At 33.9% G+C, this 27,105-nt stretch overlaps 1 protein-coding gene across 1 annotated transcript; it reads right to left on the reverse strand.

Annotated features, from left to right (window-relative positions):
* Positions 1-670: 670 nt before the first annotated feature.
* Positions 671-25,402, reverse strand: LOC133181728 (F-box DNA helicase 1-like). The gene is made up of 19 exons (XM_061316301.1): positions 25,097-25,402; positions 23,914-24,050; positions 22,624-22,756; positions 22,038-22,225; positions 21,161-21,274; positions 20,667-20,764; positions 20,432-20,510; positions 13,404-13,493; positions 13,075-13,297; positions 12,538-12,703; positions 10,141-10,277; positions 4,875-4,971; positions 4,046-4,173; positions 3,868-3,943; positions 3,206-3,394; positions 2,688-2,789; positions 2,383-2,495; positions 1,898-2,023; positions 671-1,330 (listed from the first exon to the last, which is right to left on the reverse strand). Exons 1-19 carry the CDS (start codon positions 25,322-25,324, stop codon positions 1,157-1,159), a joined length of 2,598 nt encoding a protein of 865 aa, XP_061172285.1. The 5' UTR covers positions 25,325-25,402; the 3' UTR covers positions 671-1,156.
* Between the last annotated feature and the right edge of the window lie 1,703 nt (positions 25,403-27,105).

The following is a 27,105-nucleotide window of genomic DNA, read 5'->3' on the forward strand; positions in this document are numbered from 1 at the left end:
CTAATTTTAAAAATGAAATTGACATCTTCGCTCGCCAAGAGTTTTTGATTCGCTAGCCAAGAGTTTCTGATTCGATACTCTTCTCACAATCCTTGGCCTGTTCATCTTCGCTAGCCAAGGATTTCTGATCCACTTAATAGAAACCCTAGATGGCAATCCACATCTAAATTGAGATTTTATGAAGGGGGAGAGAGAGTGTGTGTGTGAGAGATTCCCCCCTTCTTAAAAATTTGTTTTGCAACGGATATGTACTTAATTACTTGACATGTATGTATTACCATGTCTATTGAAGTTGCAACAACATGTGTATCGATAAAACACGTTTACCCAGTGTTGTTAATGTAACCTGCCGATCTGATTGGCTATTGTACATTGTGTTTATAGAATACCTCTTTAATAACTATTCGAATGAAGCATCTGTGAAAATTTACATCAATCCAAGACTCTCTCTCTCTCTCTCTCTCTCTCTCAGTGTTTCCCCACCTACTAGCCCCTACAATATACTGTTTTCTCCTTGCTAAAGAAATTGGTGTGTCATTATGTAACAACCACTGTTCAAAGGGATGCTCATTTCATTCAAAAGGAAAATTTTGCCACTTCAATGCACATCACTTCATTGTCGTATCTATACCAAACTGAATATTCTTATAAATCTATTGAAATAAAGAAAAAAAATGCTACAAAATTATTATTTCCAAAAAATACTGGCACAGGCACATGCACATACAGTTACACCATGGACAAGGTTTGGTCCAGAAATATCAGTGATGGTAATGACCAGTGATAATGGACAAGATGTATGAAATGTACAACTAACAAATAAAGAACCGGGTAGGTTAAACTAAAACTGCATCACTGTATATTGGTTTCTCAGTTTTAGTTTCTCAGCACCTTCTTTAAAAAGTTATTTCTCATCACTATTATACATCATCACTTGTACTCAGTTTGAAAATAGTACAAGGACAAGAGACATTACTCTTCTCTTATTGGGAACCCTGCAGTTCATTCCATCGACTTCAGTTCTTCAGTTCAGTTCAGTTCTTCATCGACTTGCCCATTTATCCTTGCCTTCATGTTTCATGGATTCTGAAACATTAAATCTGCTTATTTTCCTTTTCACATAGATTCCTATCAGTCATCAAACTTGAAAAATGCCCTATAAATAGTCTTCAATATCTATTATAATGCCAAGTTCCCCATTCTCAAATGACACCTCCTCTGCCTGTGTTTCCTGATGGTTGGGGTCCCCTAGTAATTCACTGAACTGGTGACTCTCCTCTTTTAAAATCTTTGGTCCATACAACCCTCCCTCCAACACCTCTCCATCACTCTAGGAGCAAATGATAAGCAAAGTTACTAATAAATATCTGGCATACACTGTATGTTACTTATTTATTGTATGTATCTACAAATTATTTTAAACAGCTGCTTTGTGAGATGATTTATCTCCAAGATATTTTAAACAGCCACTTTTGTGAGATGATACAAATAATGCCTTTGTGTTTAACTGCACCATACCAAGACTGCATTCAGATTGTAGTGGTTATCTTAGTTAGTAAGTGCTAACTCTATTGAATGGACCACACAACTAGCCACTAAGTGTCAGATATTTGATAAAAATGTCTCCGTAAAATATAATTTTCTGTACAAAGTGAGGCAAAATCAAAAATCAAGGGTACATGTATACTATACATAAACATTTAATTCCCTAAGAGTGAGAAAACAACCCCATTTTATGTTTGTGTTTCATGTCCTCATCTTTGATTTAGCATCAAATATTCCCTATGTATTGCTTGGCTTGTACATTGTTAAAAATTAAAGCTGTATGTGGAGCTAAAATACTTAGCCACTACAACCTGAAGTCACTTCTGACCATAATAAAAAGCTGAAGACTTACTGTAACTATTGTCTTTTTCTGAAGAGTTAGAGCAAAGGGAGAGAACTCTTCATCAGTCTCTTTACATTTCATCACCACACCAGAGTTAGCCAAATGGGAACTTAGCACAGGAAACTCATATCGCTCCTGGAAAATGACAAGATGTTTTTACTGCTCCCAACTAATTTTTGGCAATAACAATTCTCAGACAGGTTGCTAAAATTTGCAATAATAAAAATAGTTTTTTCATAATATTTTTTTACAACTATAAACACAATACTTAAATTTCACCTTGAGGTTCACCATTTTTTTGTGATATTAACTGTGAAAATGCTAAAAAATAATTAACACCATGCGTGATAGATACAGAACTAATGTTCCACAAACTTCCAAATGAATGCTTTTTTTCTTATGAGTCTTAAATTCCAATTCACAACTACTGGTTCTTTTCAGACATTTTTTACATTTTTGTTGACAACTTTTTTAAGTTTGTGTTGATGTCTTACCCCTGCCTTCTTCATGAGATCCACCAGAGTGGGGGTCATCAGAAGTGACCGTTTGGCTCTGCTTACAGCAACATAAAGTAGGTTATACTCATCAGCACTGACCGGCACTGTTCCTATAGACAGAAAATAACAATACGTGTACTTCATATCCTTACAGTTTCAATAAAATTATTACACACAAAAATCATATAAAATGTACTGATATAATTTTTCTTCTAATAATGCTTCTAAACTTTTTTTTTAATATTGAAAAAAGGGAAATGTTAATACTGGATTCATCATCAGGATAGTATGGAGTGACTTACTAATTATCCCTGGTACATCCTGTCCTACATTGAAATCATCAGTCAGTCTGACCGTGTTAAACTCCAGACCCTTAGCTTTGTGAACTGTACTGAAGATCATGTCTATAAAACATAATAAGGAAAGCCCATTCAATAATAAATATATACTAAGCATACCTGTAGATTTACATTTCTATTTAACAGGTATCAATACTTCAATTTTCCAAAGCAATTTATTACTGTAAACTAAGGAATTTTGTCTCACCCTTTTTTTCTCATGTTTGCCTGTTTTATCCCCAATGAGCAAATTCAAAATTGTTAAGATGATAAAATAACTAAACTCTGAAGTACCTAGATATCTATTTACATCTGTGAGAAGTAATTTGTACAAAAATGACAAAAAATAAAACCAAAATTTCCAAGAACACTGTTTTAACTTTTTTGTTTATTATGTACATGTAAGTCATGCATATTTTTAGGCCTCTGTTAATAATATCTAATAATTTGATTATTAATATGATTTATTAAAAACTTTTTACCAGCAATATTGAGATCTCTGACGGTATGGGCAAGGATTTTGCGAATAGTGACAGGAAGGTTATGGTGGTATGTTTTAACAATTCTAATTTTCCCCAAGAGTTCCACATCATTGGTCTTTGTTGCAAATTGCTCAAACTCAGCAAAACTACTGAACTTCTTCACTAGCTTGTTCTCAATTACTCTGTTTTCTGAAAATAAATTCATCACAGTCAGCTTAATAATGCTCTAACAAAAAAGGACGCAGTATGATATACTGGTCAAACTCAAAAAGTTTTTTTTTTTTTCCAGAAAATGGCCCTGCTCATTAGCATGCAGGCTCTTTTTGTTCTGAGAGTAGAAATATGTGTACCAGCTGACTACCAGTAGATAGCAAACTAAATACAAAAATTTACTAAAATGACCAATAAAACTGGCAAATGTCATTCTGACAACTCTAAAAAGGAAGACTATAGTGCTGGTACTAAAAATTAAGAAGGTGCAATTTCATAGTGTTGAGAAAAATAAACAAAAAAATTACATTAGTTCATAACATTCAGAGAGGGGTTGTAACAAACTAACAATTTAATTATCATAAGAGTAAGTACCTTATGATTAACATTTGCAGTATGAAATTATTAAATACTTGTTAAAAATTCATTTAATTTAATTTTGGAATCCTTACGTTTAGCTCTTTCTTCAGGAGACAGCATGAGAGTATAGAGATCTTGTAACATTGGAAAACCAAAGCCATCAGTTCCCTATCAAAAACATACAAGAACCATTGATTAAATATCATAAAACAGCAGTCTGTAGGTGTAATATAGATTTACTAAGTCAGAGTTAGAAATTATCACTCCTACCCCAACAAAAGCCACTTTAATGTTGGTTTCTCCAGCATAACAGCATTTCTTCACGGCTTCAGAAAACACGGTAAAGTTACAACGACACAGCACTGCTATCTGTCCACTAACTTCTCCATATACATTGCCTGTCAACAAAATAATACAAGAAAAATCTAATACTAACATCCAAATGTAATCTAATTAACACACATGTATGTAGAAGTACATTTAAAATAGTTCTAGCAGCCATGTTTTTAGAAGCTACTTGCTTTTAACAACCCTGCTTCAGGTGTATACTTGTAAGACATCAATGTGGATGGAGAAATAAGGTTATATACATACATGTGCTCTAAGTGTAGATTTTTATTTGCTATAATCTATTAGAAAACTTGATATAAGGAATGAAAAAACCTTCAAGGTTACTTGTTACCATGTTTGTTGTACTTTTTACCATGTTTGTTGTACTTTATACCGTGTTTGTTGTACTTTTTACCATGTTTGTTGTACTTGTTACCATGTTTGTTGTACTTTATACCATGATTGTTGTACTCGTTACCATGTTTGTTGTACTTGTTACCATGTTTGTTGTACTTTTTACCATGTTTGTTGTACTTTATACCATGTTTGTTGTACTTGTTACCATGTTTGTTGTACTTTATACCGCATTTGTTGTACTTGTTACCATGTTTGTTGTACTTTTTACCATGTTTGTTGTACTTTATACCATGTTTGTTGTACTTTTATCCATGTTTGTTGTACTTTATACCGCATTTGTTGTACTTTTTACCATGTTTGTTGTACTTTTTACCATGTTTGTTGTACTTGTTACCATGTTTGTTATACTTACAAGGAGTTCCGTTGCCCACCAATGTTTTTTTCTCATGTTTAAGCTCTTCAATACAGCAAGCTGCCACCTCAGCTATCTCTGGGCCAAAGCGGAAAGACTTAAAAAAAAATACCACCAAGTGACTTCACATTGCAAGATAAATGTGATCCAATTCATTTCAAAAAATTTTCTCCTATTATTACAAATAATAATAGTACTTGCATTGTATACATTCCTGTATACCTGCATGAGGAAATACCTATTGCCACCTGTTAATTACATCTTTTGATGAAATATTTTATGAGGTAGCAATGTATGCCTTCTAGCCTGTAAAAATTTTCTGACCTGTTGAGGTAATAGTAAATCCAATGATACCTCAAAAACTGTATTACTTACCTGTGCCAAAAACCATATCACCATATAACCCTAAATTACTTATGTAAGGTCAAGGTAAATCCAACAATATAACTTTTCAACATCAGTGCAAATACAGCAATCTAGTGACTGAATGTATTGATCAGTTTCCTTTATGAGTCATCTAATCCATTTCAAATGACTTATAATCTATTATATTATCAGCCAGATATTGACAAGCCATTTAAACAAGTGCTGGAAACAGAGCTTGGATGTATTCCTTTAATTAAGGATTAAAATAAGTAAATCTGTATCTAGAATCAAAACCTAATGCATATACACCTGTGACGCTCAAAGTTCCGACTGACCAAATGAAGTACTGCTATGGATATTCACTTTAAAAATTGAGACCTCTGGCTCTACAAATGTAATTTCACTTATTGAAACATTGCGTCATCAATTCTTCAGTCATATTATTTTGTATTCCTAGAAAAAGGACTATATTCGGTTATGGCCAATATTTACCCCCAAAATCAAACTTTGCAGAGAAATATATAATAATGTTCTAAAACAGGGGGATATCTGCAGACTTCAAAGCACTGAATATTTTCATAAGCCATGACACCATACAGTACCGACCGGACACAACCTAACACCAGAGCGAACCCAAAGCGCACCCCGGGTTCGCTTCCTGGGTTCGCTCGGGGTCCGCTGCGGGTTCGCTTTCAGAAAATTTGGGACCGCTCTGGGTGCGCTTCGGGTTCGCTCTGCGTTCGCTCGGGGTCAGCTCTGGGTCCGCTAGAGCGAACCCGGCGTTCGCTTTCCGGGTTCGCTTTACGCACTCATGCGTGAAGCGGACCCCGCTTTAATCTTGCCGCCAGTAAGCCCCGCCCCTTGTATATTCCAAATACAGTGGTGAAATCGATCATTACTGTTTTAATGGCGATCGAAACATGTACATGTAAGTGACAATATGGAGAACGTTGATAATTTTTCAAGAATTTCACCGTACATTCGACGTAGAATTATCACCTTTATTTTTCTTTACTTAAAAGCTAAGTATATCTCGAAAGAAAAAAAAAGAAAAGGTGTTAAATTTATTTTCGATGTATCGGATGGAGTGAATTTGATAAGAGTATCTTAATAAAAAAAGCTTTCAAATTCATTTGTTTATAATTAAATATTATTCATGCGTTTTAAAATAAGTTTGAACTTCCAATTGTAATTGCAATTGCTAAATCGTAATTTAAATGTTTGAAAGACAAACAACTGAATTAAGATCTTATCTATAAAATAGCTGTGACATACTGTACACGTAAAATGCTAAGTTTTCATATTTAGCAGTTTATATTTAAGCTATAGGTTGTCGTCCATTACATGTATATGTATAGGTCGTGATAATCACTAAAAATTCTCATACAGTGTAACTTGAGTTTCGTTTTACAAATCATTTATAATTTACTTCCATGCTATAAATCATTGTTTTATAAGGCGAGTTTAACGGAAGACTTATAAAAAAACCAACAACAATCAAAAAACCAAAACAAACAAACAAAAACTAATAACTGGTCCACTGATAAGAATATATATATTTATTTTTTTAAGTTGTTTTCAAATACATGTAAATGATCACTTGAATAGTTTGTGTTCCTTACTGGTTCATGATCCCCCGCCCCACTACATACATGTACATACTGGAGCGGCATGTTAACAAACAAAATTCTAAATGTTTAAAAATAAATAAATACAAGAAAGAAAACAAACAAAACAAGAATTCAATAACTGTAAACTCGCATGATTAAGTAGATGAAATTAAGATAATAACGCCCGATGTTTGTTTTTTTTTTATTATTGTTTTATTTCGATGAGCCCCCCCACCCCTCTCCGTACTTGAACTGTTTTCTATGGGCCGGTTGTAGCGATTTTAATTTCAAATAATATACAGTGTTTTCTCTCTCTCTCTCTCTCCCTCTGTTTCTCTCTCTGTCTCTCGTAAAGCTATTTTACTGATTTTCAGCATTCAGGTTGCAGCAAATTACATGCATGAACATGTACTCTTAATGCAACGTACCAAAGAACTATGACGTTTCCAAATTCAAAAATCAAAAAAAAAAAGGAATAATAATTGTATTTCTCATTGATAACGTGCCCAGACGAGGTACATGTAACTTAAGGGGCATCGAATGTAGGGGGAGTATATACTCAGGTATACCGTGACCATGGAGACAGTATACATCCAGCTAGCAAGTGTCAATTAAAAAAACCCACAGCAATTGCTCTTAATACCCGCAATATTTTTGAAACAGGTGGATGATTACCGATACGTGATGACCTTGGCTTCACTTTGAAACTGCAATTATTAAAGTGTTGAAATTAAATAATTATGACAATTACAAAGTTCAAATACAGGTACCTATGTAATGAAAAAATATATTTACGTTTTCGTATTAAGGTATCTTTGCAAGTTCAATTTACTAATGTTGGAATTACATGTACTTTTCATGCACAAGTACAAAACGTACCCGTCTAGTATATTTTTTATGTTCATGTAAAGTATTTCGAAAATTACATGTAGTACATGTAAGAGGTTCGTGAACATGTAAACCTGTATATACATATCGACGCGAAGGAAAGTGATAAGCATTTTTGCGTTTTTTTTTTTTGAACTGACTTGCAAGTAGTTACAAAAATTCAAAAACATACAATGTAAGGTCTACATGTAGGATAATTAAAATTGACAAAATAATCTTTTCCTATGTACATGTATTTAAATCAAGCTATTTATTAAATTTTGGTGAAAGATTAATTTAAAAAAATATCATAATAGTTAAATGAGATTTTTTTTTCCTCCAATTTATGTATTGACATAATGCACATTAAATTTATTCTGTACAATGTACATTTAATTTTTTTTCATGATCAATTATTAAGATCGATAATTTCGAAGTTGATCTGGATAAATTAAAACGTGCATGTAAACTGAAATAATTAATAAGAATAATTAAATTAAAGCACGTACATGTTCTTATACTAAATGTTCTTAAACTAATGTTCTTATACTGTATCTTGAGATAATAAAATTCTATAATTTATCGAAGACCATTTTTTTTCTTTTTTTTCTTAGTAACATATGTTATAACCATTATTATCTTCCTTTTTTCTATTATAAATTAAAGTACTTATTGTCTGATAAATTTACGCAATATATATTTATATATTAATTTACGCAATATATATTTATATATTAATGGATTTTAAAAACATAAAGAAAATAAATATTTAACTATACATGTAACATGCTACCTGGAAAATAAAAATATATAATGTATCAATAGATTTTAAAAATAAAAAATAATGAAAATAGATGTGTAAATATTGCATGTTGTCTGGAGAATTAAAGTATATAAATGTAAAATCAGGTTTAAAAATCATATTAATAATATTTTTAGACTGTACATTCACACGCTTTGCTTGTACAATGTTTAGATTATAAACTGGCATGTTGACTGGTCGATGCACTGAAGGTCAACGCATTTTATCACTTTTCCTGATTGACAGACCTGTTCGGCATGTTGATTGGTCGAAGCGCTGATGAGTTATTCGATAATCCTGATTGACAGCTCTGTTACGCAATACCAAACGCGCGTTCGCTTTCTGGGACCGCTACTGAATTTGGGGTTCGCTTTCCGCGTTCGCTCTGGGTTCGCTGCGGGTTCGCTACGGGTGCGCCCCGAGTTCGCTCGGGGTCAGCACTAGCGGACCCCAAGCGAACCCGAAGCGAACCCAGAGAGCGAACCCGGGGTGCGCTCTGGGTTCGCTTTCTGTTAGGTTGTGTCTGGTCGGTATTGTATGTTAGATATGACTTTAGGAAAATGATGTAAATCAAATTTTCCATGATTTATTCAGAAAAAGGTGTATATTTCATTGATATTTTGAGTAAAAGTCATGGAGCACAGGTCTGCTCCAACTCAATATTTTGATATAATGTGTAGAATGATAATACATGTATCAATGAAATACGTAAATATTGTTGTGGAGCAGGCCTGTGCTCTTTAAATTTTGTAGTAAAAATTGAACAAATTTTGTCCATTTTTCCTCTTTCTGAAAAATAACACAAAATCTGAATAGTTTGCGACGTCATAGAAATAAAAATTGTCAATAACCTACTTTAAAAGTACTGTATAAGTTGAAATTTTAGTGAGACGCAAATTTAGTGATTTGTCCTTAAAAATTGGTATTTTATTTTAAGTGAGAAGTAATTTTAACAATTTTAAAATGCTCACTGAAGAAGCTATTACAAATAAAACGCAATAAATTGTTAGCAATATTCAATCTCAGCACCCTCGCTAATAATGCCAAAATTAAATCCTCGCTAAAAATTCTGCTTATACAGTATTTTATTTTTTGTTAATTTAGATTTCTCATACAATATATGCAATTTATCACATTTCAAGAAATTTTCAAAATATGACTTTTGTGGGGGCAAAAATATGCATATACCGCATATAGTTTTTAAATTATGAATTCACTACTGAAGTATATTTAGAAAGAAAATACAACATGTTTTATTTTAGATGATCAATACTGGTATAAGGAAAAGAAGTGCATGGCCACAAATCTTCCCCTATGAGGTATCCTGGTGGGATATATCAGTCATTTACTGAAGTTGTTATCATTAATTGCCCTAAGATGTTAAAATTACACATTACTTACATTTTATAGTTGTTGGGTTTTTTTTTACATTTATCTACAACTTGTCAGCAATTTCCCTTGTATTTCAAGCTTGATTGAATCACTGGATGGTTGCTTTTGCAGCATTTACAAAGGCCCTACCTGCGTGATGAATAAAGAAACAAGATTCCTTTGGCCCCTGCACAACCTTGTATTGCTTACCTCAGGTCCTCACAAACCCATTGTCCTAGATATGACTTACCTGAGTCAGGTAGAAGATGACTGACGCACTGATCCTGTGTAGAGCATTGACAGCCCCTCGGAAGGAGTAGATTTGTTGGTGGGGGTCTCCCACCAGTATCTTGGCCTGTTGTTGTCCCAGGAGGAGGTCAGACAAAGCTGTAAACAATGACAGGATCTTGGCTTTGTCAAAAATAGCACAAACCAAAATTTATATCTCTCATAATCTTTCATATTCAAATGTGTGGAAAATATACAGTTGTGTTAATCTATACACAGCAAAACAAGAGGCCCATGGGCCACATCGCTCACCTGAGCACACTGGCTAGGCAAAAGCACAAATCAGTTCGGTATTAAAAAGATTACCGAGGGGGGGGGGGGGGGGTTGAATTTTTAACTACCTGATGATGCTTCCATGTCAATATAACAAATGGCTTTGTTGTACTTGAGAAGATTTTTTAAAAATTTTGCCATATATTCCTTTGTAAAAATTTGATCCCCCATTGTGGCTCCTGCCAGGGGTCATCATTTGAACAAACTTGAATCTACACTACCTGAGCATGCTTCCATATCAATATAACTAAACATAGCTTTTCTGTTCTTGAGAAGAAATATTTTTTCTATATGTTCTTATGTAAAACTTTTGACCCCCCACTGGGCCCCACCCTACCCCCGGGGGTCATCATTTGAACAAAATTGAATTTACACTACCTGAGCATGTTTTTCATATCAAAATGACTAAACATGATTTTCAGTTCTTGAGAAAAAGATATTTTCCTATATGTTCCTATGTAAAATTTTCGATCCCCCATTGTGGCCCGACCCTATCCCCGGGGGTCATGATTTGAACAAACTTGAATCTACACTACCTGAGGATGCTTCCATATAAATATGATTCATCATGGCTTTGCTATTCTTGAGAAGAAGATTTTTATAGATTTTTCCTTTATATTTCTAAGTAGAACTTTGATCCTCCATTGTGGCCCCACCCTCCCCCTGGGATCATGATTTGATAAAACTTGAATCTACACTATCTGAGGATGCTTCCATATAAATATGACTCATCATGGCTTTGCTGTTCTTGAGAAGAAGATTTTTAAAGATTTTTCCTATATATTTCTATCTAAAACTTTGATCCTCCATTGTGGCCCCACCCTCCCCCCTGGGATCATGATTTGAACAAACTTGAATCTACACTATCTGAGGATGCTTCCATATAAATATGACTCATCATGTCTTTGCTGTTCTTGAGAAGAAGATTTTTAAAGATTTTTCCTATATATCACTATGTAAAACTTTGATCCTCCATTGTGGCCCCGCCCTACCCCCAGGGTCATGATTTGAAAAAAATTGAATCTACACTACCTGAGGATGCTTCCATATAAATATGACCCATCATGTCTTTGCTGTTCTTGAGAAGAAGATTTTTAAAGGTTTTTCCTATATATTTCTATGTAAAACTTTGATCCTCCATTGTGGCCCCGCCCTACTCCTGGGGGTCATGATTTGAACAAACTTGAATCTACACAACCTGAGGATGCTTCCATATAAAAATGACTCATCAAGGCTTTGCTGTTCTTGAGAAGAAGATTTTTAAAGATTTTTCCTATATATCACTATGTAAAACTTTGATCCTCCATTGTGGCCCCACCCTAACCCCGGGGGTCATGATTTGAACAAACTTGAATCTACACTACCTGAGGATGCTTCCACATGAGTTTCATCTTTCCTGGCCCTGTGGTTCTTGAGAATAAGATTTTTAAAAGATGCTATTAATTTTTCACTAATTCTTTATTATCTCCCCTTGAAAGAGGGTGTGGCCCTTCATTTGAAAAAACTTGAATCCCCTTCACCCAAGGATACTTTGTGGCAAGTTTGGTTGAAATTGGCCCAGTGGTTCTTGAGAAGAAGTCGAAAATGTTAAAAGTTTACAGACAGACAGACAGACGGACGCCGGACAAAAAGTGATCAGAAAAGCTCACTTGAGCCTTCGGCTCAGGTGAGCTAAAAACCATAGGTACACAATTTCCCCTAAATCAAGTACATCCATTCCTAAATGTCTGGAGTGCATATATTTATATCTAACACATTCAATTATGCACTTAATCAAATTTACACTAATTTGTTGAAATATCAGTATCTGCCAAATATTGTACATGCTAAATATTATACATTTACAGTATTCTACTTCTTAATCAAATGTAGCAGCTAAATGCTATCTTTACATGTGAAAAAATATGTGCAGCATCTTGTTAATTTTTGGAGCAGTGCTCCAGGAGCAATTGTTTGTTAAATAACTCTAAAACTGTATTCCAGTATTCTGACGTCAGTGATTATTTTCTTCTGAATATTATCTACAGTATCCTCATTAGAATTGCAAGGAAAATAGGTTTATATTCAAAAAAAGACGAAGCATCACCTGGTGTGAGATCCTGAGCTTCGTCTATCAGGATACAGTTGTAGTTCCGGAGCTGGGGCCGGTATAACTGATACAGCTTCAGATAGCCATCATGGGGCATAGGTACTTCCTTATTTCTCAGATCCTTCATACGTTCCCAGAGATACTTGGCATCATTAACATAACCCTGGCATCAGGCAAAAATAAACAATCATCTACCCAGCTGTTCGTTTTTATTTAAAAAACTGTAAATCACTTTTTAATTTTATTTTAACCTAATTATGCAATACCTTCTGATCGTGAAAATTTGTACTATAAAAGATTACATGAAACAATTCTCAAAATTCATGAAAATTTTGACTCGCTTATTAATACCCAATAAGTATCTTGCGAAAATAATGCATCATGAAAATTTGGTGATCTACAGTTCACATTTAGTACGTGAAATAAATAGACCATAAGCCCAGCAGATCATTGAAATCTACTTATAAATTTCAAACACCTCATTAAAAAAAGATTCCTACCACCGTCACTCTTTTTCCCCTGTGACCTACTTACCTGCCTTTTATCTGGATCAATTATGATTCTCCCTCCTTTGTCATTCGTGCTGTAGGTTGGGACATGCTCCAGGGAGATGTTCTGGTCCGCAGAGGAAAAGAATGTCTTCAAGGTGTCCTGTACAAGTTTGGCTCGGATGAACAGGTTGTCTCCCTTTCGTGATGGCAGAATTTGAGTAATTGCATACACTGACAGATCACGTAGCTTATTGGCATCTTTGTACCTGAAATTTAAGGAATAATGTTCAAGGAACATTTTTGTCCTATCAACATGTTAAATGATCAGTGTCTAAAATGATTAGATCTTCAAGAAAACAAAATTTTCCTTACTTTCTTCCCACTGCTTTGAAAGCTAATGAATGTCCAGTCTGGCACTCTACATTTTTAGGAAATATTGTTTTGGCATGATCACAAACAGACCTAAACATAATAAAATAATTCTATAGTATTCATGTTTTATTATTAAAGTAAAATAAATATAAGTCATCTACAAATGTGGTATCAGACTTGCTCTGTATGCATACAAATTTTTTGCATCAGTTTACTGTTAAACTGTCTTGCCATTAACTACAGAAATACAATACATTCAAAGTCACCTTAAATAGAGGCACATAATGTATGAACATGTAATATGAACATCTACTGAGAAGTCACAAAAACTTAAACCATTTTAAGTAGTATTTTTGCATTGTAAACCTGACTGAACATGCCACAATGCATTATAATGAAAATGTTGTATATTTTTTATGTTATTTCACAACTACATAAAATATTGTGCATTCCTTTATTCTGAAGCTGATTACCAAAATACATGTACTTATTGTGTGATCTTTTACAATGAATCTGACTACCAAATGACATATTGTGAGATCTTTTACAATGAATCTGACTACCAAATGACATACTGTGTGATCTTTTACAATGAATCTGACTACCAAATGACATATTGTGTGATCTTTTACAATGAATCTTTACAATGAATCTGACTACCAAATGACATATTGTGAGATCTTTTACATTGAATCTGTCTACCAAATGACATATTGTGAGATCTTTTACAATGAATCTGTCTACCAAATGACATATTGTGAGATCTTTTACATTGAATCTGACTACCAAATGACATATTGTGAGATCTTTTACAATGAATCTGACTACCAAATGACATATTGTGAGATCTTTTACAATGAATCTGACTACCAAATGACATACTGTGTGATCTTTTACAATGAATCTGACTACCAAATGCAGTGTTCCAGCTAGGGTGAAATGGAGGGGAGCCGCGCCCCGCCCCGCCCTCAAATCAGTGCGCCCCTCTGCCCCCACAGCTGCCCCTGTGTCCCCTATTAGTGTCTTGTAACATTCTGATTGTCCTTTTCCCTCATTAGAATAATTAGTGTGTTCTAAAGTAGATTACCTAAAGACAATCAGCAGTTCACACCTCCTGCCACGGGCGATTACGTAATGAAACTCACATTACGGTACCTATGTACTATACAGGTGCCCTTTTTCAATTACAGGTGATTAGGTAATTACTTTGATTACTTGACAGTCTGAATAGGGGTTAAAAGCTGAAATACTTTGATTATGTTCAAGCTATCTGTTTTAATATAAAACAATAGTCTTGTCTTATAGCGTTCTAAAAATAAATCACGAAAGTGAAAGTAGCATTAACTTTGACCTTTAATACTAATTATAAATTGTTGACCTTTTTTCTGAAAAATGAAGGAATTTAATATCCAAATAGCACAGAAACAAGTATAAAATTTTTCAATTATTTTCTCCTTAATTAGGATTCTTGACACTCTGAAAGGATTTTTTAAACATTACAGATAATATGTAATTGTGTTCCATTTCATTGCAGAAGTTTAAAATTAATTCAGTTAATTAATTATCTGCCACCAACGTAATCAATTTGAAAAAAAAAAAAACAAGCAATATAACCTACAAATACTGAATCTATTTAATACATTTGCCAGAAACATGCATACATACTCATTTAGCTCTAGTACATGTATAGACCTACATGTACTGCAATAATATGAGACACCAGCTCAGTTTATATGAATTGTGGTGCTATTCTTGAAAATAGGAATCAAGAATAGAAGATGATTTAAAAAGAGAAAGAAAAGTAACATTTATCCTAAGATGATCTTTAAAATTCTTTTTTACATCTTTACATACTAGCTATAAATTAGTATATGTTTATGCATCTTTCAAATCAATAAGGTTAAATAAATTAATAATATTTGAAGGAGTTCAGTAACAAGGTAAAATAAATAAATAATATTTGTAGGGGTTTATTATTATGAGGGTGAAGTAATGAGATACGACTATGTAACAAAAGTTCGCGACAACGGTAAGTCGCAAAAAAAGTGCCCTTCTCTTGCACCTCTCCATTTTCAGATCCTAGCTGGAACACTGAAATGACATATTGTGAGATCTTTTACATTGAATCTGACTACCAAATGATGTATTGTGTGATCCTTTACATTGAATCTGTCTACCAAATGACATATTGTGTGATCTTTTACAATGAATCTGACTACCAAATGACATATTGTGAGATCTTTTACAATGAATCTGACAAACAAATGACATATTGTGTGATCTTTTACATTGAATTTGACTACCAAATGACATATTGTGAGATCTTTTACAATGAATCTGACTACCAAATGACATATTGTGAGATCTTTTACAATGAATCTGACTACCAAATGACATACTGTGTGATCTTTTACATTGAATCTGACTACCAAATGACATATTGCAAGATCTTTTACATTGAATCTGACTACCAAATGACATACTGTGTGATCTTTTACATTGAATCTGACTACCAAATGACATACTGTGTGATCTTTTACATTGAATCTGACTACCAAATGACATATTGTGAGATCTTTTACAATGAATCTGACTACCAAATGACATATTGTGTGATCTTTTACAATGAATCTGACAAACAAATGACATATTGTGTGATCTTTTACAATGAATCTGACTACCAAATGACATATTGTGAGATCTTTTACATTGAATCTGACTACCAAATGATGTATTGTGTGATCTTTTACATTGAATCTGTCTACCAAATGACATACTGTGTGATCTTTTACATTGAATCTGTCTACCAAATGACATACTGTGTGATCTTTTACATTGAATCTGTCTACCAAATGACATATTGTGTGATCTTTTACATTGAATCTGACTACCAAATGACATACTGTGTGATCTTTTACATTGAATCTGACTACCAAATGACATACTGTGTGATCTTTTACATTGAATCTGACTACCAAATGACATATTGTGAGATCTTTTACATTGAATCTGACAAACAAATGTCATATTGTGAGATCTTTTATGTTGAATCTGACAAACAAATGACACATTGTGAGATCTTTTACAATGAATCTGACTACCAAATGACATATTGTGTGATCTTTTACAATGAATCTGACTACCAAACGACATATTGTGAGATCTTTTACATTGAATCTGACAAACAAATGACATATTGTGGGATCTTTTACGTTGAATCTGACAAACAAATGACACATTGTGAGATCTTTTACAATGAATCTGACTACCAAATGACATATTGTGAGATCTTTTACGTTGAATCTGACTACCAAATGACATATTGTGTGATCTTTTACATTGAATCTGACTACCAAATGACGTATTGTGTGATCTTTTACATTGAATCTGACTACCAAATGACATACTGTGTGATCTTTTACTTTGAATCTGACTACCAAATGACATACTGTGTGATCTTTTACGTTGAATCTGACTACCAAATGACATACTGTGTGATCTTTTACATTGAATCTGTCCACCAAATGACATATTGTGTGATCTTTTACATTGAATCTGACTACCAAATGACACATTGTGTGATCTTTTACAATGAATCTGACTACCAAATGACATATTGTGTGATCTTTTACAATGAATCTGACTACCAAATGACATACTGTGTGATCTTTTACAATGAATCTGACTACCAAATGACATATTGTGAGATCTTTTACATTGAATCTGACTACTAAATGACATATTGTGAGATCTTTTACGTTGAATCTGACTACCAAATGACATACTGTGTGATCTTTTACATTGAATCTGACTACCAAATGACATATTGTGTGATCTTTTACAATGAATCTGACTACCAAAAGACATATTGAGTGATCTTTTACAATGAATCTGACTACCAAATGACATATTGCGAGATCTTTTACGTTGAATCTGACTACCAAATGACATATTGCGAGATCTTTTACGTTGAATCTGACTACCAAATGACATATTGCGAGATCTTTTACATTGAATCTGACTACCAAATGACATGTTGTGTGATCTTTTACATTGAATTTGACTACCAAATGACATACAGGTGACTCTCGATCTCTCGAAGTTCAAGGGACCGCAAGAAAAGTTCGAGAGATCGAGGGGTTCGAGAGATAGAAAGTGAATAAAATCCGGAATTTTCTGTTCCGATCATCATTGTTCTACTATTATAAATACCGGAAGTATATGTTGATAATGTCGTTGCACGTTTTCATTCGTATTTTACAGGTAATTCACTTGATTTCAACAACAATGATCGTATTTTGAATAAATAAAACGATCTCTTTAAGTTTCAGTATTTATTTGTTCTCATTTCATAATTACATGAAACCTGAATAGCAATCGTCGGCGTGGCTACCCCCAGGGCTTCATCGGCTCCTTCAACAGATTTCTCGTATTAAATGGGTATTCAATTCTTCAGATAGGATTTCTTGTGTAGTGTTTGTCATGCTGGGTTATGTAAACTCTAATAAAACTTCATAATCTATGAAAAATTATTGACACGTCTCTTAAATTATTTTCTAAAAATTATCGTCTCGCTGTCAAGTCAAAATAAGTTGTGAAGCAATTCGTTTATAGTTTACCAATTGTAACCAATTAATTATATCAACACTCGGATGCTCACAGGTATTGTGTCATCTATGTAAACACCCAATTAACACCTCCATGCCAGCCCGAGGGGTTCACTGTTATCCAGGTAAGTCTAAGCTGCATTAATTTTATGCTTGATCGGCGTGTGCACACGCGCAATCAAAACTTCGAGAGATAGAGAGTAAAAAACAATGAAATGTGTGTAACGGGACCCAGGTCTTGGTTCGAGAGATAGAGAACTTCGAGAGATCGGAAGTTCGAGAGATAGGAAGTAAATTTGCTTAGTTATATAGAAGAAAAAAACGGGACCGGAGGTTCACTTCGAGAGATCGAGAACTTCGAGAGATCGGAGTTCGAGCCATCGAGAGTCACCTGTATTGTGTGATCTTTTACAATGAATCTGACTACCAAATGACATATTGTGTGATCTTTTACGTTGAATCTGACTACCAAATGACATATTGTGAGATCTTTTACATTGAATCTGACTACCAAATGATGTATTGTGTGATCTTTTACATTGAATCTGTCTACCAAATGACATACTGTGTGATCTTTTACATTGAATCTGTCTACCAAATGACATACTGTGTGATCTTTTACATTGAATCTGTCTACCAAATGACATATTGTGTGATCTTTTACATTGAATCTGACTACCAAATGACATACTGTGTGATCTTTTACATTGAATCTGACTACCAAATGACATACTGTGTGATCTTTTACATTGAATCTGACTACCAAATGACATATTGTGAGATCTTTTACATTGAATCTGACAAACAAATGTCATATTGTGAGATCTTTTATGTTGAATCTGACAAACAAATGACACATTGTGAGATCTTTTACAATGAATCTGACTACCAAATGACATATTGTGTGATCTTTTACAATGAATCTGACTACCAAACGACATATTGTGAGATCTTTTACATTGAATCTGACAAACAAATGACATATTGTGGGATCTTTTACGTTGAATCTGACAAACAAATGACACATTGTGAGATCTTTTACAATGAATCTGACTACCAAATGACATATTGTGAGATCTTTTACGTTGAATCTGACTACCAAATGACATATTGTGTGATCTTTTACATTGAATCTGACTACCAAATGACGTATTGTGTGATCTTTTACATTGAATCTGACTACCAAATGACATACTGTGTGATCTTTTACTTTGAATCTGACTACCAAATGACATACTGTGTGATCTTTTACGTTGAATCTGACTACCAAATGACATACTGTGTGATCTTTTACATTGAATCTGTCCACCAAATGACATATTGTGTGATCTTTTACATTGAATCTGACTACCAAATGACACATTGTGTGATCTTTTACAATGAATCTGACTACCAAATGACATATTGTGTGATCTTTTACAATGAATCTGACTACCAAATGACATACTGTGTGATCTTTTACAATGAATCTGACTACCAAATGACTTATTGTGAGATCTTTTACATTGAATCTGACTACCAAATGACATATTGTGAGATCTTTTACGTTGAATCTGACTACCAAATGACATATTGTGAGATCTTTTACGTTGAATCTGACTACCAAATGACATATTGTGAGATCTTTTACGTTGAATCTGACTACCAAATGACATACTGTGTGATCTTTTACATTGAATCTGACTACCAAATGACATATTGTGAGATCTTTTACATTCAATCTGACTACCAAATGACATATTGTGTGATCTTTTACAATGAATCTGACTACCAAATGACATATTGTGTGATCTTTTACAATGAATCTGACTACCAAATGACATACTGTGCAATCTTTTATTCTGCACCTGATTGCTATATCTTTTCTCTGAACATGGTTACCACATTATGTATTGCCAGATCTTTTACCCTGAACCTGATTACCAATTGACATGTTCTGAGATCTTTTACCCTGAACCTGATTACCAAATGACATGGTCTGAGGTTTTTTACCCTGAACCTGATTACCAATTGACATATTCTGAGATCTTTTACTCTGAACCTGACTTCTACATTATACACCTCATAAAGATGATTATTAGTAAAACAGAACCTGATTAGTCAAGAATAGCCCTACCTGTTATAAACCACTCATACAGCCCTTCCTGTTATAAACCACTCACATAGCCCTACCTGTTATAAACCATTCACATAGCCCTACCTGCTATAAACCATTCACACAGCCCTACCTGTTATAAACCATTCACATAGCCCTACCAGTTATAAAACACTCACATAGCCCTACCTGTTATAAACCACTCATATAGCCCTACCTGTTAAACACTAACATAGCCCTACCTGTCACAAACCATTCACACAGCCCTACCTGATATAAACAATTCACATAGCCCTACCTGTTATAAACCACTCACATAGCCCTACCTGTTATAAACCACTAACAGAAACTTGATGTTTGGCCGTAGCTGAGTGTAGCGGACTAACGTTGACGTTTTACCAGTTCCTAGAAAAAAAGTAAGGCTTACATAATTTTGCTTAACAAATACCAAAGTATCTCCTAGGACAATGTGCTTATTATGATCAATATTGTAACAAAAACCTGCAAATGCAAAAATATTAAGATATTCATAAGAAAAGTTTATTAGGATAGAACACAAACCTGCAAATGCCATGATCTTGATAACTTCCCCTGGCAGTACATTGTGATTTACAATTCTAAGTTGTTCATGCGTTAATTTTACAACAGTATCTGCTCGACTGCAAATAAAAACAAAGATCATTTCTGTCACTGGTTAATTTATTGCTAACCTGTATTTCCTTGCCAACTTATCATTCATTACTTATCTGTAATTTATTGGTAACCTATTACCTACCTGTCTAGTACCTGAATTAATTATTAACTTGTTATCAATCGCTTTCCTGTAATTCATGGCTTACATGTAATTCATTGCTTACCTGTAATTCATTGCTTACCTGTTGTTCATTACTAACCTGTAAATCATTGCTTACCTGTAATTCACTGCTTACCTGCAAATCATTGCTTACCTATAATTCTTCACTAACCTGTAAATAATTGCTTACCTGTAATTCATTACTAACTTGTAATTCATTACTAACCTGTAATTCATTGCTTACCTGTAAGCCATTGCTTACCTGTAAGTCATGATGCTTTGCTGACCTCCCCTGACTGCTGGTCTCAGATCACCGCAATAAGACACAGATGTATTCTCAAACAAATACAGTGCATAGAACAATCGGTAATGCATTCTGTAAAAGCATGATCAATATTTCTTGTGAATATACTTGATTTAAAATTTAAGAGTCTAGCCTATTTAAAGAGGCTCAACACCAAAAATTTTATTAAGTGGATCTCAGTATCTCTTGAAATATAATTTCACCATTGAAAAGCTGATACAAGCTCTTAATCATTTTACCTTTTTTTTAACTTCAAAGAAAATGAAAATTGTATTTTGCTTGCAAATAAGAGATTTTAGAGCTTAAAATTCACAAAACAACCCTTGCAAAGTTAGATCTGCAGACTAACTTGTAAGAACAAAGAACTGACATCTGAACATTCAGGAGAAAATTTTTATTTGCAAGTATTTGAGAATTCTTTCACTACAATAATGGTGGACAAAAATATGGCCGCCAAGATTTAGTTCTTGTAGATCAAGAGCTATTAAAACAAAAAAGAATTTTGCATCTTCTCTTAAAAGTTGTATCAATGCCTTTTGTTAAAAATTTGCACTGATTAGACTCCATTATGAAAGTGAAACTAACATAAAAGATAAAAGATGTGATGGCACAGTCTAGACTGAGTGTGACCTTTAACCAATGTATCATAAGGCTCGAAGAGGTGGAACTAAGTTAAACAAGAGCATGTGAATACAAAAGTATTTGAAGGTATCCAGAAATAATTACACCCCAAATGTGGTATTCACAGGAATGATTATGTCAAATATCTTGTATAGTTCTGGATAGAACTTCAATAAATTTATTTCTACATGATCATAAATGTACTTTTACTCACCCATTCCATACAGCTTTTCTTTTAAGGAATTTCATCACCAGCAAAATGGAGGCACAGCAGTATAACATCTCCAGAATGTCCTCTGTCAGACATGTAGAACGAGCCATACAACTAATAACTTCTTGTACGTCTCCTACCGTCTCCGAGATGACCACCAGGGTCACAATCATACTCCAGGGGTTTGGAACCTATAAAAATCAGTCTGTCTTCTTACATTACATGTCAGGTATTTTAAATTATAGAACACTGATTATCATCTTGCCAAATTTTGGTGATTCAATGGCAGCCAGGCTTCCAAGCATCATGTTATTGTATACATGCGTAAATTTTATGTACATCAAAAATATCATTACAGGATAGGTTTAACTTTTCAGTTTCTGTTTATCTAATTATAAGCTTCATTTTCACTTTCCATGTGTTTATTATAGTTAACAACACAATTTTTTTTCCAAAAATTCTTACTGAATTCATTCATATGCATAAAAAATATATATATTCTTCTGTAAATTCAATTTTTAATTTTAAACATTAGAGAAATGTAAATAATCTGTTTATGTTAATGTCTCTGATTTCCTGTATATTTTACCCTATCTATAATGAGTTCCGGCATCCTCTCCTCCAGAAGAGCTTTAGCCCATGTGTATTTTTTGTGAGCCTCTAACTTCTCCACAATGTCTCTGTACACAGACATAGGGAACGAATAGAATGATTTGAAATACCTGTAAAATTATCACTGATTATAAACTCTTATACACTCATCTCTAAAGCTTCTCCAGAAAAAATTCCTTGTATTGTATTTAAATCTACTGAGAACAAAAAAAAGACTTGTATTTAAATCTACTTAGAACAAAAATTACTGATCAATTGTTTATAATAATTTATAGATCTGTATCACTGAAAATACGGACATGGAAATGTACATAATGTAAAACATGGACAAAAATGGTGAATAACTAATAATTGTCAATATTACCAATTCTTAAATTTCTCACTTTCCTTGAAAAGCAATATTGCATTAAGCCTTAAGACGTTAAAATGTACAATATTTGCTTGTTATATCTTAATTTTGTAGACAATGGAAGCAACCAGGGTAACTGCTGGACATTAGACCTTTTCAGCACTCAATCAACAGAGACCTCCTCACCTGATGAGTCCAGTAAGATGCTCACCTGATGAGTTCAGTAAGATACCTACCTGATGAGTCCAGTAAGATGCTCACCTGATGACCCCAGTAAGAAGCTTACATGATGAGTTCAGTAAGATACCTACCTGATGAGTCCAGTAAGATGCTCACCTGATGAGTCCAGTAAGATGCTCACCTGATGAGCCCAGTAAGATGCTCACATGATGAGTTCAGTAAGATACCTACCTGATGAGTCCAGTAAGATACTCACCTGATGTATTTCAGAAAAATACCAGATGAGTCCAGTAAGATGCTCACCTGCTGAGTCCAGTAAGATACTCACATGATGAGGCCAGTTAAATACTCCCTGATGAGTCCAGTAAGATACTCCCTGATCAGTAAGATGGTCACCTGATGAGCCCAGTAAGATGCTCACCTGATGATCCCAGTAAGATGCTCACCAGAGGAGTCCAGTAAGATACTCACCTGATGAGCCCAGTAAGATGCTCACCAGATTAATTCAGTAAGATACCTACCTGATGAGTCCAGTAAGATACTCACCTGATATATTTCAGAAAAATATCAGATGAGTCCAGTAAGATGCTCACCTGTTGAGTTCAGTAAGATACTCACCTGATGAGTCCAGTAAGATACTCCCTGATGAGTCCAGTAAGATACTCACCTGATGAGTCCAGTAAGATACTTGATGAGTCCATTAAGATGCTCACCTCAAGAGTCCTGAAAGATGCTCACCTGATTAGTCCAGTAAGATACTCGGATGTATTCACCATTCCGTTCTCCCTCATGATCGTCCTGATGGCATGCTTGGATTCATGGGAATTCTGATTGTCTTTCTTCAGCTTATAGTAAATTTTCTTCCACCTCATAAACTAAACAGATTATAAAATGGTACATTGTATTTACCACTTGGACTCAATCCAAAAAAAATGAAACTGAAACTTTGGAACTTCATTAACAAATAACATTGGACATGTTGGGCTCAATAAATAGATATATAATTATTACCCCTTTGTTTATATGCTTCTTACAAGACTCTCTTCATTCACATTGGAGTGTAATTTTTTGTATTGAGTTCATCATCTGTTCAATACATTAATTTAAGCCAACTTTACTTTATGACTACATGTACTTTCTTCAGCCACCTTCTCAATCAAAAATATCCTTTTATTTCCTCTTTTTTCCCACAATTTTTAATGTCAAGATCTCTTATTTTTTCTCAAGAAAATTAACACAGAATATGGTATAGTTTTTTCTCACATGTCTTTAGCAATCCTCAAAAACATGCAAACATCTGTCACATGTGTGAAAAAAAGGTTTTTATTATTTGTAGAGGTGATTGATTTGCAAGAATATTACCTTAGTAAGCAATATTAACTTTGCATTACTTACTATAGTGACAATGAGATACTTTGGTTCTAGGGCTGAAATGATACATCCCCTCCACGATACGGTATGTATCGCAATACGTGTGTTACAATTCAATTTTTTCAATACGACACAAAAAGAAACAAATCATAAGGTTAAAGAAAACATGTATTCAGATTTCAAAAGGCAAGTAAAAGGTGGTGATACAATAAAGAGCACTACTTGTGCTTCTGTCGATTAAAAGAGCACATTGTTTGTGTCAATACTAGCAGTGGCAGCTTACTCTGAAACTTTCTCCGTCACAATTTTTTCCCTCGTGTGTGTCAAACTATTAAAATGAGGTCGAACCCAATCTATTTCAAGGAGTAACCAAACCCGATTAAAAAAAAAAACAATTACCGAACCGAAAATCAAGATGGTGAATCGAACATTGAACAGAGCAGTAATATTGAACAACATGGATATTTCAGTGAATCGTTTCTGCCCTAAATGATTCATCATTTACATGGAAAGTTTACATTATCTAGGAAAGGTAAACAATAAAATGTACCTTTTCTTGTGAAATGACCTGATTCCACCTAACACAAACTCTGTTGCAATTCAAACAAAGATCCAAAATAGGCAACTGACAAAATATTTTTTGCAGCAGTTCATCTGGAAGCTTCTCAAAGTAATTTATTTTCTCTGCAGGCTGGTACCCAAGAAGACCAAATTTTGAATCGGTATCCACTTCAGCTGTACATAAAACATCATCATCTGATGAGTTCATTTCTTCCATTTCCTTTGAAAACAAAGCTGCTGTTGTTTTTGGCACTTTAGATAGGATAGACCAAGTTTTCCCTCCTTCATTTCTTTTTCTTTTTCTCTGCTGGGGATTTTTTGCCAGATTCTTTTGTCCCTCAAACAAGGCTTTCACAACATCAGTCCTTTCAATATTTTTTACTTTTTGTTCACTGTTGGAGTTTTGACTAGAAGTAGGTGAATCTGCATCTATGCTATATATTGATGATGAGTTTCCTAACAATTTGATGGGAGAAAACATTTTTGATGGTGTTCTACTTTGACTGCCTGACGGTTGATCAGAAGTTGCTGGTGACCTGCTTGTAGAATCAGAGTCACTGATATAAATGGCAGTAGTGGAAGACTCCCCTGATAACTGAATGGATCTCGGTGATGCTAAATTCAACTGGTATTTTCCATAAAGGTTATCTTCATTTGTAGAAAAGTAAGAAGTGAGGCTCTTCTGGTTTGAAGGTATATTTGATTTCAACTTTCTAGATGTTTTCCTTGGTGTTTCTATGCCTTCAGTAGTGATTTTCTTTGGTGTTTCTGTGCCATCATGCCTGGGCAGCTCTGGACAAGTCTCTTGTTGGTGAAATTCTGAGGCTGACTGAAATCCAAAGGCACGATCTGATGAATTCTTATTAAAATTATCCATGCTGTTCCTATGAGTTCTATAAATTGGAAGCAACTGTCGATTTCTCCCTCTTCTTATGTCATTCAAGAGAGGATCTGAAAGACTGGAACTCCCCTCAGCTGTCCTCGCAAGGGAAAAACAGTCCACTCTGTCCAGATGAATTTTTCGCCGCTTTGGAAATGCTCTTTGGTCTTTTATTTCTACGCTTTCATAACCATTTAGCATCATTTTCCGTCATGGTCCATAATGTTGAAAAAATATATACTTTTAAAGTTTTATTTTTCCTCACATTCAAAACTTCCGGTTAGCGAGATTCCATTAACTCGTACGTTATTATTTCGAGAATCTTTTTCATACTGTACACAACGTGAGAGCGCATCCACATATATCAGGACCTATATACTATTAGTATATAGGTCTCTGCATATATATTACAAGGAATTCAATATTCTGGAAGAATTATCGGGGAATGATCAGAGAGATTTTTTTTTTACATGAAAGGTTGCCAAAACAATGGCAATTGTTTATATTCAAACCGAAAACCATTGAAAATGTGAATGTCCTAAAAGAAAAATATATTTCTTGTTTGGTTATTTTTAAAAAGTGAAAAAAAAATCATGTCTGATCAAGAAATTTTTATTCATGTCGGTTACGATTCAATCAAATTAACATGCAACGAAACAGAAAAGAGTAGCTTCAACAATAGAGGAATTCGGTAATTGAAATGAATTCAACAATCAACAGATATTCGAAGTAATAATGAGAAACCTTAAAAATAAAGAAAGAAAACTAAACCGAAACAATTTATCTCATTTTAGACCCGATAGAAAAAAAAAACATGAAAATTTGCGGCATTTTTCAGTTTTTATCTTGAGATGGAAAAACGGTTCAAAAATAAAACTGTAAGATCAAATTACGCAAGTTCAAAATACAATAAATTGTAGAGTTCTATCTTTAAAATATTTAAAAGAAGAAAGGGAGAGGAGGATCCTGAACAAAGAGATTATGGCTCCTTATCTGCACTGGCCAGTTATAAACAAGTATATGAAAAAAAACTAGAAGACCAAAACATATGCAACTGGGTTTTTTTTTCCTGCAGTGTGCATCCATTTAAAATGCATTGATACAAATAAAAACACAAA

The sequence above is a fragment of the Saccostrea echinata genome, unplaced genomic scaffold (genome assembly GCF_033153115.1).
Source record: "Saccostrea echinata isolate AGI-Se365-2 ecotype Australia unplaced genomic scaffold, CSIRO_AGI_Sech_v1 ptg000009l, whole genome shotgun sequence".
Lineage (NCBI taxonomy): Eukaryota > Metazoa > Mollusca > Bivalvia > Ostreida > Ostreidae > Saccostrea > Saccostrea echinata.